The 16,464-nt window shown below is 42.8% G+C and overlaps 5 protein-coding genes across 9 annotated transcripts; 2 read left to right on the top strand and 3 right to left on the bottom strand.

Moving 5' to 3' along the window:
- Positions 1-456: 456 nt before the first annotated feature.
- On the top strand, positions 457-4,634 carry LOC6573611 (nucleolar protein 6). Its single transcript, XM_001999641.4, has 6 exons — positions 457-631; positions 685-2,054; positions 2,224-2,334; positions 2,394-3,634; positions 3,694-4,097; positions 4,169-4,634. The coding sequence occupies exons 1-6, from the start codon at positions 596-598 to the stop codon at positions 4,568-4,570; spliced, it is 3,564 nt and encodes a 1,187-aa protein (XP_001999677.1). The 5' UTR covers positions 457-595; the 3' UTR covers positions 4,571-4,634.
- LOC6573612 lies at positions 4,123-5,789 on the bottom strand. Of its 2 annotated transcripts, none has more exons than XM_044007542.1 (3): positions 5,500-5,789; positions 4,600-5,437; positions 4,123-4,533 (listed from the first exon to the last, which is right to left on the bottom strand). In XM_044007542.1, exons 1-2 carry the CDS (start codon positions 5,564-5,566, stop codon positions 4,680-4,682), a joined length of 825 nt encoding a protein of 274 aa, XP_043863477.1. In that variant the 5' UTR covers positions 5,567-5,789; the 3' UTR covers positions 4,123-4,533; positions 4,600-4,679. The 2 variants fall into 2 exon arrangements, with proteins under 2 accessions (XP_043863477.1, XP_043863476.1); XM_044007541.1 differs by having other exon boundaries at positions 4,123-4,522; positions 5,500-5,788.
- Positions 5,611-8,176, bottom strand: LOC6573613 (protein asunder). The gene is made up of 4 exons (XM_001999643.4): positions 7,533-8,176; positions 6,441-7,470; positions 6,073-6,366; positions 5,611-6,005 (listed from the first exon to the last, which is right to left on the bottom strand). Exons 1-4 carry the CDS (start codon positions 8,056-8,058, stop codon positions 5,816-5,818), a joined length of 2,040 nt encoding a protein of 679 aa, XP_001999679.1. The 5' UTR covers positions 8,059-8,176; the 3' UTR covers positions 5,611-5,815.
- Positions 8,177-8,368: 192 nt separating this feature from the next.
- On the top strand, positions 8,369-11,266 carry LOC6573614 (ATPase family AAA domain-containing protein 3A homolog). The gene is made up of 5 exons (XM_001999644.4): positions 8,369-8,876; positions 9,011-9,485; positions 9,548-10,372; positions 10,427-10,625; positions 10,685-11,266. The coding sequence occupies exons 1-5, from the start codon at positions 8,666-8,668 to the stop codon at positions 10,784-10,786; spliced, it is 1,812 nt and encodes a 603-aa protein (XP_001999680.3). The 5' UTR covers positions 8,369-8,665; the 3' UTR covers positions 10,787-11,266.
- Positions 11,267-12,008: 742 nt separating this feature from the next.
- LOC26528077 (axoneme-associated protein mst101(2)) lies at positions 12,009-16,434 on the bottom strand. 4 transcript variants are annotated; one of them, XM_044007539.1, is made up of 3 exons: positions 16,160-16,434; positions 13,387-16,081; positions 12,009-13,074 (listed from the first exon to the last, which is right to left on the bottom strand). In XM_044007539.1, exons 1-3 carry the CDS (start codon positions 16,341-16,343, stop codon positions 12,318-12,320), a joined length of 3,636 nt encoding a protein of 1,211 aa, XP_043863474.1. In that variant the 5' UTR covers positions 16,344-16,434; the 3' UTR covers positions 12,009-12,317. The 4 variants fall into 4 exon arrangements, with proteins under 4 accessions (XP_043863474.1, XP_043863475.1, XP_032587709.2 ...); XM_044007540.1 differs by having other exon boundaries at positions 12,009-13,177; positions 13,490-16,081; XM_032731818.2 differs by having other exon boundaries at positions 12,009-13,398; positions 14,128-16,081.
- Positions 16,435-16,464: the final 30 nt, after the last annotated feature.

The raw sequence follows: 16,464 nt of genomic DNA, 5'->3' as shown, positions 1-16,464 counted from the left end.
GACATTAGGGCTATATCGGAAAAGTATCGATAATGGCATGCCACCGCTTTTCATCGATAGCAACATATTCGATTGGTAAACTCAGAAAACAACAATAAAATGTTTTTTTTTTTTTTTTTTTGTAAAACTTTGTAACTTTGTAAAAAAAAAAAAAAAAAAAAAAAAAACAATAAAATTAAAAATTGTTAATGTGAACTAAAAATCTCTTTATGAAATGTGTTACTTGCTATGTGTCAAATTTCACTTTTAAAATGTAAAGTCGTTTATCAAGAGTTGAAAATGTTTACAATTATACTAAATACATTGTATGCATTTAATTAAAATGTGATGGTCATCATGGCATAATGCATAATGGCTATATATTTCCGTTATTGGCCATTTAAGAGGTTTATATATTCAATAACATATAAAATCATTAAAATGAGAAAATTAAATTTGAATGTATGAAAATACTATTTCAAATCACGTATTTATCGATAAGTTTGATACAAAAAAGCGCAATTTTTGCCGTAATTTTAAAGCCAAAACCAAATAGCACGTGCAATTGTTGTGGACGCTCTTAAACTATTTCAGTTGATTGTATCTAAGAAACACAATGGGCCGAATTAAAGAAAATCAATCAAAGAAGAAGGTAAAATCAAATGTTAAGTACCTGCGCAAATCTTATGTCATTTCCTACCACAGACTTTATTGAGGGATTCCAAAGCCTACTCCGATCAAGCTGCTGCCGCTGTCACTAGCAGCGACGATGGCTTCGACGAACCAAAGGAAATAACGGCACCGAAACGTAAACTCCCTTGCGGCAATAGTGATGCGAAAAAAAAGAAATTTAAGCACCCAGAAGCGAACGTGAAGCCGCCAACTTTAGAAGAAATAAAGGAGATACGCGACACCCGTAATCTCTTTCACTCTAATCTGTTCAAACTGCAGGTTAAAGAGATGTTGGAGGAGCTCCAACTCAAACCCAAATACAGTAACTACATTGAAAACTGGCTGGAGACGTTTACGACTGCGGTGCATGAGTTCCAAGATGGATTGCTCGATAACTGCCAACTGGAAGTGCCGCTACATTTGCACAAGAAACTATTTAATTTTCAATTTCTAACTCCAACTGCAGAGCCAAAGTTGATTGGCGCTGCGGCCATAGGTACATTGCTGGGTCCAAAACTTGTAGTCGATGTGGCTTTGGAAATGCCCGAAAAGTGCTTTCAGAAGGAGGACTATCGTAATCTAATCTTCGATCAAAAGCGCGCCCTATACCTCGCGACGGTGGCCAGCAAATTGAAGGAGCTACCGGCCTGCGCAGCGGATCACTTCGCTTACAACTACCATGCAAATAATCCACTAAAGCCAGTGCTTGAACTAACACCCACAGGCAAGATAGGCAAACATTTGTCGTTGCGCCTGTATATCACAGCGCCGAAGGCCATCTTCAAGCTTAGCCGCTTCGTGCCTTGGAATAACAATGTTCGGCCATCATTCTTTGGGGACAAGTGGGATGAGTCGGAAACGTTGCCCTCCACCCAGCACTACAATGCCAATGTGCTCTTCGATTTAACGCTAGCTGAGAATCAAAAGCTGTTGCTGAGCACATTCTCAGGCCACCGAAACTTCCAGGAGGGTTTGCTGTTGCTTAAGGTGTGGCTACGCCAACGCCAGCTGGATGTCGGCTTCAGCGGATTCAGTGCTCACATCCTAGCAGCCTACATTGTGTACCTGAAGCAAAACCGTTTGCTGCATCAGTCGAGTAGCAGCTATCAGGTAGCTCGCACCGTATGGAACCAGCTGGCCAACAGCGACTGGACGCAAGGCATTACCCTATGCCCGCAACAGCCACACCAGCTGAGCACCTTGGCCGGCTACTACGATGTGTGCTTCATGGACGTCACTGGCTATTACAACATATGCGCTAATCTCCCGCTCTCTGTCTACAAAGCGGTTTGTGCCGAGGCTAAATTGGCCGTTGAGCTGCTAAATGATGTGAGAGTTAATAGCTTTTCGCAAATTTTCATGCAGGCATCTCCATTGTACACTAGAATGGATAACATACTCAAGTAAGGAATTCGATTATCCAGCTGAACTCTACTATCTATAATAGTTTAAAAAGTTATACCTTTCATTCATTGAAAAGGAGAAATAAGGACATATAACAATATAAGAAGAGATATATTTGCCGCATTATCAAAAAGCTAAACACTATTTCTCATACTTTTCATTGCAAAGGATTACGAATCCCGCCACCGTGGACCAGCTTCTTGAGTTGCATGTTCAGCCGCAGGTCAAATACGATTACGCCAACTATGCGCATCCGCAGTTGCTTAAATTGCTAACAGAGTGAGTAAAATTATGTTATTTGCAAATGTTAATAGAAACCTAAACATATTCGTTCATAGCTTACTACAGAAGGGTTTAGGAAAACGTGTCCATGCGATTCTGCCATTGGAAACAGCTTCCAAATCCTGGACCGTGGATACAAAAGCTCCGATTATTGGTCGCTCCTTGACGTTAGGCTTAATACTCGATCCTGAGCACGCATTCGAAGTGTTGGACAAGGGACCAGCGACCAACGAGGATGCCGAGGGTGCTGCTGAATTTCGCAAATTTTGGGGCGAGAAGTCTAATTTGCGACGCTTCCAGGACGGCAGCATAACGGAGGCAGTAGTCTGGGCTGCCGTCACAGATGCCCCCAGCAAAAAGCGCTTGATAGTGCGACAGATAGTGTTGCATCTGCTGGAGCAGCATCTGCAGCTGGAGCAAAGCGACGTGCACTACATTGCTGGCGAGCTAGACATTATCTATTCTCTGACGTCTTCATTTAAAGTGGCCAAGCTGCAAACCAAGCTGAAATTGGAGCAGGAAACCGACGCCGAGGCAGTGACACCGCTCGTCATCCACTGCTACGACGCACTGGCCCGGCAGCTGCACACCCTCGGGGATCTGCCGCTGGATATAGTCTCAATATCTGGTATTTCGCCAGTCTTTCGCTATTGTGAGCCGCAGCCTCTGTTGCCGCAAGCGCGTCTCGTGGCAGACCGCATGCATGCAGGCCACGTGCTGCGTGTGATCATTCAGCTGGGGCCGAGCGGTAAGTGGCCCAATGAGTTGGGCGCACTGCGCAGCCTGAAGACCGCCTTCCTAATACAAATTGGCAAGCAGCTAAAGGAGCAGCAACACCTTCACACCCAGCTCTGCAAAGAGGGCTTGTTGGTGCTCAAACAAGGCTACTGCTTTCTCCTGGAACTTGCGCACACCAAAGAGGTGGCGCTGCTGAAACAGCAGCAAACGGAACGTGGCGTAACTGCATACGTGGATAATGCGGCCAGCCGCGAGATCGAGCGACGTCACTATATACTGCCCCGAGTCAGTGGCGCGCTGCACGCGCTGCATCAGTCACACAGCACATTCGGACCCACGGTACTCATTGCCAAGCGCTGGCTGGCCACGCAGATGATCGACGACGGTCTGTGGCCATCCATAGCAACGGAGCTGCTGGTGGCACATCTGTTCCAGCAGCGACAAATGCCGCACACAACTGTCGCCCCACAGACTGGCTTCATTCGCTTCCTGCAACTACTGGCGCACAGCGACTGGGCCAGCGAACTGTTCCTGCTCAATTTCAACAATAGCTGGACAGGTAAGGATAGCCTGCGTCCATTCTATCATCCACTTCTCATACTATTCGTACTTTTGCAGAGCAACAGATTACGGACTTGGAACATAGCTATCGCAGCGAACGCGACAGCTATCCGGCTTTGTGCCTGGCCACGGCCTACGACCAGCAGCATGCTGGTCGTCTGTGGACCACTGATGACTGCCCCAGCAAGCCAGTTTTGGGGCGAGTCACTCTCTTGGCACGACACGCACTGCAGCTGATCGAGTCGAGTCTGTTGTCGCCCAGCCTTGGATTTGTGCGGCCCGCCCAATTATTTATAGCGTCCGGAGAGGGTTATGATTTGGTCATCGAATTGAAGCCAGATCTGCTGCCCAATACGCTCTGCTACGATCTCGGCTCGCCATTTTTACCATTCAGTCAACGCAACTTCCGCTTGCCGCTGGCGGGCATTGACCAACTGGCCAAGATTGTGCAGCAGCTGAGGGTAAGTTGCAGTGAAAATCATTCAATTAGAAACAACCTTTCTTAAGCAATATTTTATTTGTTCTCTTTCAGTCTGCTTATTCCGAATACGCTGCCTTCTTTTATAATCCTCATGGCGGCAAAGAGCTGGCCATTGTGTGGCGACCTGCCTCTGAATTTGCACCCAAACCGTTCAAGGTGAATGAGCTGCAAGCATGCACGCCCTGCTCTGTAGGGAAAGTCCAAGTGGTGAGGGATACGTTGGTCGAGGATTTCAAGTTGCTGCTGAAGGACTTTTATCTGCGCATCTGCACGCCAGAACAATTGAAGCGTGAGCAGCGCAGTCACAACAAGCCCAAGCGTTATTTCGATGACCAGAGTGAGCCGGATGTCGACAAGCCGCAAAAGAAGAAGAAGAAAAAGGGGACCGTAACTAAGCCAACTGATCTAAAGAAACGCTTGAAGAAGAGCAAATCACTAAGTGCTTTATGTTAATATGTAAATACTAGAGTTAAACTACTTACAAGACATAAAATTCAGATAAGGCCAAATTCTAAAATCTAAAACCTTGTTTCGTGTGGCCAACGCTGATGTTATACGATTGTTATTTCGTATCCTTCACCTTCGTCTTGTCCTTGTCCAGAACCTCTTTCAATTTGAGGTCTTTTTCCTTCGTCTCTTTGGAGGTCTCCTTAGGTATTTGCGTTTTGGATTTGAACATGACTTTGCATAAGCTGCGTCGCTTGGACAGAGATTTCTCCGATGTTTTCTCCTTCAGTTGTGTGTTGGGGCTGGACGGCAGGCATCCACTGGATTGAGTTTTTTTTACATTGTTTACTTCCACCGTGGTAGTTGGCTGCGGAGTGGTTTGTGACCCTGCGTCCGTTGCAGTGGACTTTGTCCACGTTTGGCAACTACCATCTCTTTTATCTGCACTCCGCCTCTGGCTGCGTTTGATCGGCTTGAAGTCTAGGAGTCCACTGGTCGATGTTGAAGTGCTGTAATTGATCGGATAAGGTGAAGTGCACTTGGGCTGTTTGGACCAATGCAGTTGGTTAGACACGTCAGCCACTGTTTTCGTGGGGTTTGATTCCATTTCAATGTCCGGACAAGGTGGACTAGTTGGAAAAGTGGAAGCATTCTGTGCCTGGCCGGCCAAAAGTAATGCTTGCAGTGCGGAAAGCTGAGTAACTGGTGCGCTACTGCCAAAAGCATTAGCATTAAGTTGATTGAAAATGGGCAGAAAGGGATGATTGGGTGGATTGGGAAGCACTTGAGTGTAGCTCAATTTACGTATGTCCTCCGTCCGCCTGATGTCCTGCTGTACAACCACAAACACTTCATTACCCACCAGAATGGGTACTGCAAAGGAAAAACAGATCAATTGAGCCAATTCGCTGGGGAGGAACTAATGCAACGCTCACTGTGCACTGCTGGCGCTGCCTCCTCATGTACTTGAAGGAGTCTCGTGACTGTGTGATTATTGGCCATTCTTAGTAACTGAATAATTTTGTATTTTAAAAGAAACAACACGATAAATTTAAAATCTTCTGTTTATATAAATATTCCTGCTTAATCTACCTACAAATGATTACATAAACCTAACAGAGTGCTTAGAGAAAAAGCATACCTTATGGAAAACACACAGAATGATAATTGTAGAAAAAAAATCAGTTGAGATAGGTTTAGACATTGAATCTGCTAGCATTTAGTTGCCTAGTCTAATTTACCGTTGCCCACTCAGCTTCGGATTGATTCGTCCTTTAAACTTGATGGAATAACGCCAGGGGTTAGGATTTCTTTATCCTTATTTCCAAATTCAGGATACAATTTGGCCGTTTGGCCTAACGGCGTACAAAGCCGTCCAGAAAAATCCAAGCGTTTGCTCGATTGACTCCGTTCCGCTGAACTGATTATGTCGAGCAACGACCTGCAAGAGATTTGATAGAAAATGTCATTTACAAATTAATCACTATCTCTACTATCCGAGAACATACCGTTGTCCACAGCCCGACATGCGTCGCTTGCTGGCTTTTAGTATGCTGCTGGACGAACTGTTGACACTGTTGGTCGGCTCAAGGCGTTCGGGTGAGAGGGGCGATTCAGTATAGGAGCGCAAGTGAGCAGCACTTGGGTCCGACTTGTTGGAGGCATCTCCATAGGCCGCGCGCAGACTTTGTAGACTTTCCAGTAGATTCTTGTGATGCGGCGTATGTGCGTTAAGCTGAATCAGTTGCTCCAGCTCTCTATAGAATAGTCTGTACTGGTCCTTGGTTTTGTTTACCTTTAGGCTGAACGAGTGCAGATAGTTGAATGTAATTTTTAAGCATATATTTTTAAATTTACATCTCATTCAATTACGTACCGTGCGTTATTTGAATTGCTAAAAGGCAGCAAGTCACCGCGAGATGCGCTTTTGTATAGCTCGTGGATCTGCTGTTGGCAGCGCACCTCGTCCTGCTTGTCCATATCCTCCTTAACTAGCAAATGCAGAAAGTGTGGCAGCCAGCTCAGCTGTCGCTGCAAATTGAACAGAATTGTTGCATTGGCTGTTCTGGGAAAGTATCGCGGCATTCGCCTCCATAGATGTTCTCCTTGAGAGCATTTGCCCTTGGGCCTAGTCTTTAGGGGCACCAAGCGCGACATCTTCAGCAGTTGGCCCATTTCTGGTATGCGGTAGTCGGGAACACGTCCGCCGGGTCCGTCGGTTATTGATGGCGCCTCATCCATGGCGGAGCGTGCAATCGAAAGGGAGTGCACAAAGATTTCACCGCCACGTGCGGACAGCATGTGACTGGTTGTCTTCGTGCCCGATTTCCGAGGCACCTCCAAGAGTACAGAGCGACCGTTTAACAGAAAGTTGATTAAACAGGAGCTGGGCCGTGAGGTGACATCGACGGGCGTAACGTTATACTGCCCCACACACGGTTGTAGATCCGCAGAACCGCAGCCACGCGGCGTACACCATTTCAGGGTAACTGTTTCGTAGGCAGTTCCCGGCTTGATGCTGGTAGTGAAAGTAAAATCTGGCCCACACACTTTTGTATGGGCGGCACGTTCGTGCAATATTTCTACGTCATAATTAGCGCTGGAATTGGCATTCTGCTCCTCTTTCATGGGTATGTTGGTCACGGTGGTGCTCGCCAGATCGTAATGACCCATTATAAGATGCAATAGCTTATCCGAAATTTCCGGTGCATTGACTGTATGTATCTCAGCATTAAGAAACGGAGATATTTCGAGCAGACTTCGATTTGTCACCAGGGATTCCACCCCCAATGGTACGATGTTCAGTATTACTAGATGGCAATGATCGATCTGCAAACCTTTTTTGGAAGGTGGTGCAACCAACGCATTTTGTTGTATTAGTACCGTATTAAATATATCCTCTAAGCCTATGGAAAAACAATCGGATAAAGTCATTTTGTTCAATAAATTTCCAGTTGATTCTACTTACTTTTCATGCTAGTATTATCCCGCGCTGATGTGATGCAAATGACACGGCCCTTGTTACCAATTCGTTTGCAGCCGGCATGAGCCGCTTGGAGTTGTTCATCTGTCGGCTCGGCCAACGCCTCGATGGCAGCTCGCAATCCATGTATGACCGAATAGTCTGATGATTGCGGAATACTGCGTGATGGCACGCTTACCATCATCATGGCGTTAGAGACATGCGACATATTTTGCGTGCTCGGACTCCAGGTGTTTACTATATGCGCCGCCGTATCAGAAACAATAAAGCGCACATGCTTTTTTCCAGGAAACAGATCCCAAACTATGCGACAATACTCTATGGATGATTCGACAGCACACGTCCATAAGCTTTTACTTAGTTGAGTCCCAACTATCGAGCTACCACTGCCTGGTGACTCGGCGACCGGCTTGCCTTTTAGATAGTCCATTGATATATATTGCTCACTAGAAATGCTAAAATAGCGAGTGTGGTCCAATACAAATATTGTTTTCTGGTTACGCTCAAACATGATTGTAGGCTTAATTTAAAAATTGCAATTTTTGCGAACTAAAGCTAAAACTGAAATATGTTTGTTGACAACAGGTGTTGCGATAGTGATGTGCTACATTTTCGATCACGCAACTAAGTAACGACGATAACGAACGTTTTCAGTTTCCCAAAAAAACGCCAAATAAATCACCATATACCCTTCAAAAAGTATGTATATGAAAACGATAATTCTTGAACAATCATGAAGGGTCAAGTAACCTATGAATTTAGCATATCAAATATATTCATATATTATACGTCATTCAAACTTAGCAAATAAATATACATATCATTGAAATAAACATACACAAATGATACTTTAATTCATACAAATGATTTATGAACATGATTTTCATTGTCTAGGGTGAATTATTTAACCATTTATCACGGTTAATCGATACATCGTATAAGCTATCAGTAAAATTGTATATCGATGTGGTTCTTACATCACTACTAGAATCACGTTGTCGAATGTGGGTTTGAAAAAAAGCTCGTACAATTTATTTTTAGTATATTTCGTGCTTATATTGTGACAAAATTACGTTTTGAGTGGGTGTCAACATAGTAAACACGAATAACATAGCAACATGTCATGGTTATTGGGTAGAAATCGTCAGCAACCGACGGACTTTAGTGGTGGAGCAGATGGACCTGACAAACCAGAGGGTCAAACTGCCGGCGAACGTGGTAATGACTCGCAACTTACGAAAGCGGAACGCAAGGCCATGGAGGCTTATCGGTTCGATTCCTCGGCACTGGAACGTGCGGCAGACGCAGCGAAAACACTCGAGCGTTCAAGTAAGAGTCTAGTAAACATACATTCATTCAAAAATTTCATCATCGGTTGCACGCATTGCATAACCGATGGCAATGTTGATTGAAGCAGATGTGTGCATGAGTGTGGGTATTAACGATTATATGACATGTTTCAGGACATGCGCGGGAGGCACTGGAATTGTCCAAGATGCAGGAGAGCACGCGACAACAGGAGTATGCCACCAAGGTAAAGGAATATGAGGCTCATATTGAGCAGGCCAAAGTTGAGCAGAAACGCATTGACCACGAGGAGCGGCGCAAGACTCTCATTGAGGAGACCAAGCAGCAGCAGCAACGTGCACAATACCAAGATCAATTGTCGCGCAAGCGTTATGAAGATCAGTTGGTGCAACAACAGCGCGTGCAAGAGGAGAATCTTCGCAAACAGGAGGAGAGCGTGCAGCGTCAGGAAGCCATGCGGCGTCAGACGATTGAACATGAAATTGAGATGAAGGAAAAGAATCGTCTGAAGCTACTTGAGCATGAGCTGCGAGCCAAGGCTCGAGTGGATCGCGAGAATCGGGATATCAATCTTGAGAAGATTCGCCTAAAGGCACAAGAACATCGTACCACAGTGCTGGAGGGTATACGGTAAGTTCTTAGTGGAAAAATAATATATGTAAGTTTCAAAAAATAATGCTAATTATTATTAGCACCGCTGGTTCAGTGATTGGTGCTGGTGCGGAGGCGATGTTGACCGACTGGGATAAGGTCTTGACGGCTGCTGGTGGATTGTCGCTTCTTGCACTGGGAGTGTACAGTGCGAAGGGTGCTACGGGCGTGGTATCGCGTTACATTGAAGCACGCATTGGAAAACCAACGCTTGTGGGTGAAACCTCGCGTTTTGCATTTCTGGATGCCATAAAGCATCCAGTGAAGTATATGAAACGGTTGCGATCGAAGCCCACGGATGCCCTGCAAGGCGTTGTGCTGAATCCGAAACTAGAAGAACGTTTGCGCGATATTGCGATCGCTACGAAAAACACGCGAATCAATCGCGGATTCTATCGCAACGTGTTGATGCACGGACCACCTGGAACTGGCAAAACAATGTTTGCCAAAAAACTAGCCGAACACTCTGGCATGGATTTCGCTATCATGACCGGTGGTGATGTGGCGCCCATGGGCAAAGAAGGTGTCACAGCCATACATAAGGTATTCGACTGGTCGAATACCTCGAGGCGGGGCCTTTTGCTGTTTGTTGACGAAGCGGATGCCTTTCTCCGCAAACGCTCGTCGGAGAAAATTTCTGAAGATTTGCGTGCTGCATTGAATGCTTTCTTGTATAGAACTTCCGAACAGAATCCAAAATTTATGCTTGTGCTGGCCTCGAATACGCCAGAGCAGTTTGATTATGCAATCAACGACCGTCTGGACGAGATGGTGGAGTTTACGTTGCCTGGTCTTGAGGAACGAGAACGCTTACTGCGGCTCTATTTTGACAAATATGTACTACAGCCAGCAGCCGCTGGAGCGAAGTAAGTAAAGATTGTATATTAACGGCCAATTAGTTGCTAACCAACATTTTACAGACGCTTTAAGCTTGATACCTTTGACTATGGCAAGACATGCGTTAAGATGGCACAGATGTGCGAGGGCATGTCGGGTCGTGAAATATCTAAATTGGGCGTTGCTTGGCAGGCTGCTGTATATGCCTCGGAGGATGGCACACTGACAGAAAAAATGGTTCTCGATAGATGTCGAGATGCTGTACAGCAACACAAGCAGAAAGTGAGTTGGAACCGCTTCCTAAAAGTGGTCAAACATATAAAATATTGAATTGCTTGCAGATGGCCTGGTTGTCGGAGCAGGAGCGTGCCGACCATAAATCAATAAGTGGGGCTTCGGAAGCCTCTAAACCACCGCTAACACTAACTGCCGACAAACTGTGAGTTGGATAAGCTGGATCTGTCTGTTGACGAGCATTCAAAATTTGTTTAGTTTTAAAAGTGGACTAAGATGTAGTGTAAATCGCGAATAGCTTTTACTGGTCAACGGATCCTTCATTGTGTATATACATTGCGTATGTCTACACAAGCATTTATTACTGTACAACGAACATTGAGTCTTGCTGGGACTAGACATACAATTAAGTTTAACTTACTGATAATTGTATTGTAACAAAGCAATGCATATTAATTCTTACTTGTACAAAGTATAAGAGCTGTTGCATCTGCAAAGATAACGCTTTGTATATAGTTTAAAAATTAATGCCAATTGCTAAGCACAGCACAGCAATGTTCAATTGGTAACGCTAGCACTGTGAGAGATTTATATTAAACTTCTCGCTAGCGTTACCATAAATTCTAATTTGGCCAGTAATTCCCACACATTGATTGATTTATAGATAAAATAAAATGATTGTTAAATTATTTATGTGTTTCATATTTAAAACAAAGGGATATATTAAACGCCATAGAGCACTATACAAATAAAATATGTTGGCAACAGAAGTAAATCTAATAAGTTAGGAATCGCAGCAAATATTAAAGTTTATGAAATAGCCAGTAAATTATATGTTCGATATCATATCCTGCGATAATAAATTCGATATTATGCATGATTTGTGCCATGGTTATGTAACGCGGCAAATCGCATATTAGTCGTTACACTAGTAATCATGCATGGTTATTGGTGGTAAGCTACAGCAGTTAAATAATCGATGGCTCTAAATTTTGAATTGCGAATTATTTGGTTTCCGAAATCGTTGACAATTTATTGCATTATTACTATTCGTTATTTATTGGCATAACGTATTCATTCAAATTTAGAAAATCGAATATTTTATATATATATTTACTTCTAATTGAAACGGAGAAGCTATGCTAATCGGCAACATCCGCTTAATAGTTTCTAGCTATCTGTTTATTAGGTTCGAGAAATTGGAAAACACTTTTTCCGAGAGGCACATACCTATGTCATAGTTTTTATACACCATGTACATTTCGCATTTCAATATTTTAATCTTTTTAATCGACTTTAAACTGTCATAGGCAGGTGTAAAACGCGCGTAAACCGTGTATGGAGCTCAAGTGCCTCGTGGTTACGTTTTTACATTGAAGATTCACTATAATCTGTAATTTGTCAACCTCCGAAATAAAGCGAGAATTACAATTGATATAGAAACTACAGCTCATGTATTTGATAACTTTGGTTCCAATGGGTTAAATACATGAATCTGATTTTAATGCGTGGAACAGAGGGGAGCAGTTTGAATAAATTTTAAATTTCAAATTATTTGATAAATATTATTGCTTATACATTTTACCACTAAAAATTTCCTTTATCTCTATAAACACATTTCCATGTTAAAGTGAAATTTTTGCGGCTTGAACAATAGTATTCATTGCTATTGAAAAGTTTGCTATACTCTGCATACGACACGATTTCTGCTAACACAAGTTTTCAGGCTGACACTTGTTTTCAGGAATCTTCAGGCTTTTCTTGGGCGGCAATTCTTTGACACTCTTTTCGTAATTTCATACCAGCTGCTTTACGATCGTCTCGGCTCTTTTTCTCCTGTTTTTTCTTAATTTCACTACATTTCTTCTGTTCAGACAACTTCTTACAAAGCTCCTTAAGTTTTTCAAAATTTGACTGCTGTTCCATTTTTTTGCATTTTTCTTTCTCGGCCAGTTCCTTGCACTTTTCTTTAAATTCTTCGTCTTTGTTAGCTTGTTTATTATTGCTAGATTTCCCTTTCTTAGCTAATTTGGCGGACATTTCTTTTTCAGCCATTGCTTTGCATTGTGCCTTTAGCTTTCGTTCTTTTTCCTTTTTGGCGAGCTTACCGCATTGTTCTCTTTCTGCCAATTCTTTGCATTTCTTTTCGAAGGCTTTCTTTTCTTTCTTAGCTAATTCTTTACACTTTTTCTCAAGGTTTTTGACACCCTTTCCTTTTTTGCCCTTGCCATCCTTTTCTTTTTTAGCTAGTTTGGCGCATAGTTCCTTTTCAGCCAATTTTTTACATTTTTTATCTAGATTTTTGTCACCATTTCCCTTTTTACTCTTTTCCTTCCTTGCATTCTTTGCCAATTTAGCGCATTGTTCTTCTAACGCCAATTCTTTACACTTTTTATCTAGATCTTTGTCACCTTTTCCTTTTTTACTCTCGCCCTCCTTTTCTTTCTTTGCCAATTTAGCGCATTTCTCTTTTTCTGCCAATTTAGCGCACTGTTCTTTTTCCGCCAATTTTTTACACTGTTTATCTAGGTCTTTATCACCCTTTCCATCCTTGCTCTTATTCTTCTTTTCTTTCTCTGCTAATTTAGCGCATTGTTCTTTTTCCGCCAATTTTTTACACTGTTTATCTAGGTCTTTATCACCCTTTCCATCCTTGCTCTTATTCTTCTTTTCTTTCTCTGCTGATTTAGCGCATTGTTCTTTTTCCGCCAATTCTTTACACTGTTTATCTATATCCTTATCACCTTTTCCTTTTTCACTCTTGCCTTCCTGTTCTTTTTGTTTTTTTGACAACTTAGCGCATTGTGCCTCTTCTGCCAATTTTTTACACTTTTTATCTAGGCCTTTATCACCGTTTCCTTCTTTGGATTTGTCCTTCCCCTTTTCTTTCTCTGCCAATTTAGCGCATTCTTCTTCTGCCAATTTCTTACACTTTTTATCTAGGTCTTTATCACCCTTTCCATCTTTGCTCTTATTCTTCTTTTCTTTCTCTGCTAATTTAGCACATTGTTCTTCCTCCGCCAATTTTTTACAGCTTTCATCTAGATCTTTATCACCTTTTCCATCTTTGGACTTGTCCTCTCCCTCTTCTTTCTCTTCCGATTTAGCGCATTTCTCTTGTTCTGCCAATTTTGCGCATTTTGCTTCTTCTGCCAACTTAGCGCATTTCTCTGCTTCTGCCAATTCAGCACATTTTGCTTCTTCAGCCAGTTTAGCGCATTTCTCTTCTTCTGCCAATCTAGCGCATTGCTCCTCTTCAGCCAATTTAGCGCATAGTTCTTTTTCGGCCAACTTTTTACATTTCTCCTTTGCTTTCTTTGCCAATTTAGCCCATGCTTCCTTTTGGGCCAACGCCTTTTTCTGCTCTTCTTCTTTTTTCGCCAATTCAGCACATTGTTTCTCTTCGGCCAATGCTTTTTTCTTGGCTCTTTGTTTCTTTGCCAGTTGGGCACATCGCGCCTTTTTGTCTAGTTTTTGATCCGCGCCTTTGTCCTTATTTTCTGTTTCGCATTCGTCTTCGCCTTTATTTTTCTTTTCTTTCTTAGCTAATTTAGCGCACTGTTCTTTTTGTGCTAACTCTTTGCATTTCTGCTTTAGATTTTTCCCTTTATTTTTCTGTTTAGCTAACGCGGCGCATTTATCTTTTTCAGCCAACTCTTTGCATTTTTTTAGTTTCGCCTTTCTCTCTGCATCAGCTTTTTGTTGGGCTGATTTATTTCCCGAATCTTTCTTTTCCTGACCCTTATCTTTTTTCGCCGTGGCCGCGTCTTTCTTTTCTTCTCCCTTAGCTTTACCTTGCTTTTCTTCTGTCTTAGCTTTGCCTTTCTGTTCTTCTTTCCCTTTCTTTTCTTCTCCCTTACCTTTGCCCTTCTTTTCCTGGCCCTTCTCCTTTTTATTTGCGTTATCACACAGTTCTTTTTGGCCCTTTTCCATGCATTCTTTTTCAATATGGTCTACTTTACAAGGAGTGTCTTTCTTGCAATTAGCTTTCGCCATCTTAGCCAAATTTCGGCAATGTTCCTTGAGTTCTTCAAAGGTGGCCATTATCTTGTTTGGTTTCTTTTTGGTATCGGTCTTTGTTTTCTGATCTGTGCCTTTTCCTTTCTCGTTCTTTCCCTTTTCGGCCTTGGCACCTTTCGTGCCTTGTTTCTTTTCATCTTTTCCTTTGTCGGATTTACTGCACTGATCTTTTTCGGATAGTTCTTTGCATTTATTTTCCAGCTCTTCATTTTCTTTCTGTTCTTTTTCTTTCTTAGCTAATTTATCACACTCTTCTTCCTGGGCAAACTCCTGACATTTCTTGTCCATCTCTTTCTTTTTTTTCTCTCTTTCTTGCCTCTTTTTGTTTTCGCGCTCTAGTTTTTTCTGAAATGCTCTGCTCTTCTTTTGCTTCGCTTCTTTAATTTTCCTTGCTTTTTCCTCTTCGAGTAATATCGCGCACTCTTCTCTCATGGCTTGCTCTTTGCACTTCATTTCTTCTTCTTCTTTAGCCATTTTTTCACACTCAGCCATTTCGTCGGTCTTCTTTCCCTCCCCTTCTTTGCCTTCTCCCTTTTCCTTTGCATTTCCCTTTTCTTTTTGTTGAGTTTCACCTTTGGCTTGCTTTTTGTCTCCTTTTTCTTTTTTCGATTTATCTGATTTTCCACCTTTATCCTTATTGGTTTCATCTTTTGCATTATTTGCCTTACGCGACATCTCTCTACACTGCTGTTTGAAATTATCTGGATCTGTAGTACCAATCGCCCCCATGGGCTTCACCTTTGCCATGTATGCCAAACTTCTACACTGATGCTTCAGCTCTTCAAGCCTTTTCAAAACTTCATGTTGCTTTACGAACTGCTCCTTTTCGAGCCTAAATTGATGAAGGTGGTCAAATATGTCATCCATATTCCTGTCGATTTTATTCTTCGATTGCGTTTGCTGTTTGGCCGATTGACCAGACTCTTTATACTGGGCCAGTTCCTTAACCTTCTGTTCAAGCTGCTCCTCTCCATTAGCAACTGCGTTTTTCCATTGTAATGACTTCGTTTTGGCCAAAGCTTTGCATTGCCTTTTCAAAATGTGTTGTTGCTTTTTCTGCTTATCTTGCTTGATAATTGTATTTCCCGAATGTGATGAATTTTTAATACGCTCTGGCATTTTATTGCTCTCATGTTGCTGATTCAGCTCTTTGCATATCTCGACAATGGCTCTTGCCTCACTATTCAAATCTTCCAGCTCGACCAAATTGGCATTCGGGTGCTGTTGAACCAAGCTTTCACACTGAACTCTCAGGTTTTCCAGTTCGTTCAGCATTTCCTTGCTCTGCCGAACAACCAATTCCCTTCGCCTTTGTGAAATTGATCCAACATCCCGCCGCCTAAAATCATCGTTATAGAAGCGTTGACAAGACACCCTGTATTTGCGTGTGGCGGGTTTGCCTTGAACCGGTAGCTTGCCTTTCGGGGCAGCCTTACTGTCGTTATGCCTTCGACCTGTGGCCTTAACATTCGAGCTATGATTACCTGTGGGCGTGTGTGTGTGTGTATGTTGTGTAGGTGCGTGAAATGAAAGCCTCAATTAATCTAATTGATATAACTTACGACCAATAGAGTCTTCAGTTTGGTCAGTGGCGACTGTACGCGTAGTAATTTGACAGTTGTCCAGCCTTTGCATGAGTCCATTGCAAAACAAAGAATTGCTGAACGTGATCACGGGCTGCATGCAAGAGTTGCACGACCTCGCTAATGCCTGCGGATTGCAGCTTACAACTGTTCGCGTAAACATCTTTGGCCAGGGCTATAAAATGAAATTCGACTTTTTACTAGAAATTTTGAGGTCTGGCCCAGACTAAACTCAAGCAAACAATAATAATCTATCCGAGCTAAACAACTTTGTCACAATCATG

Source organism: Drosophila mojavensis, unplaced genomic scaffold, assembly GCF_018153725.1.
Source record: "Drosophila mojavensis isolate 15081-1352.22 unplaced genomic scaffold, ASM1815372v1 contig_16, whole genome shotgun sequence".
Taxonomy (NCBI): domain Eukaryota; kingdom Metazoa; phylum Arthropoda; class Insecta; order Diptera; family Drosophilidae; genus Drosophila; species Drosophila mojavensis.
The sequence above is the reverse complement of the archived record's forward strand: the minus strand, read 5'-3'. Positions and strand labels throughout refer to the sequence as shown.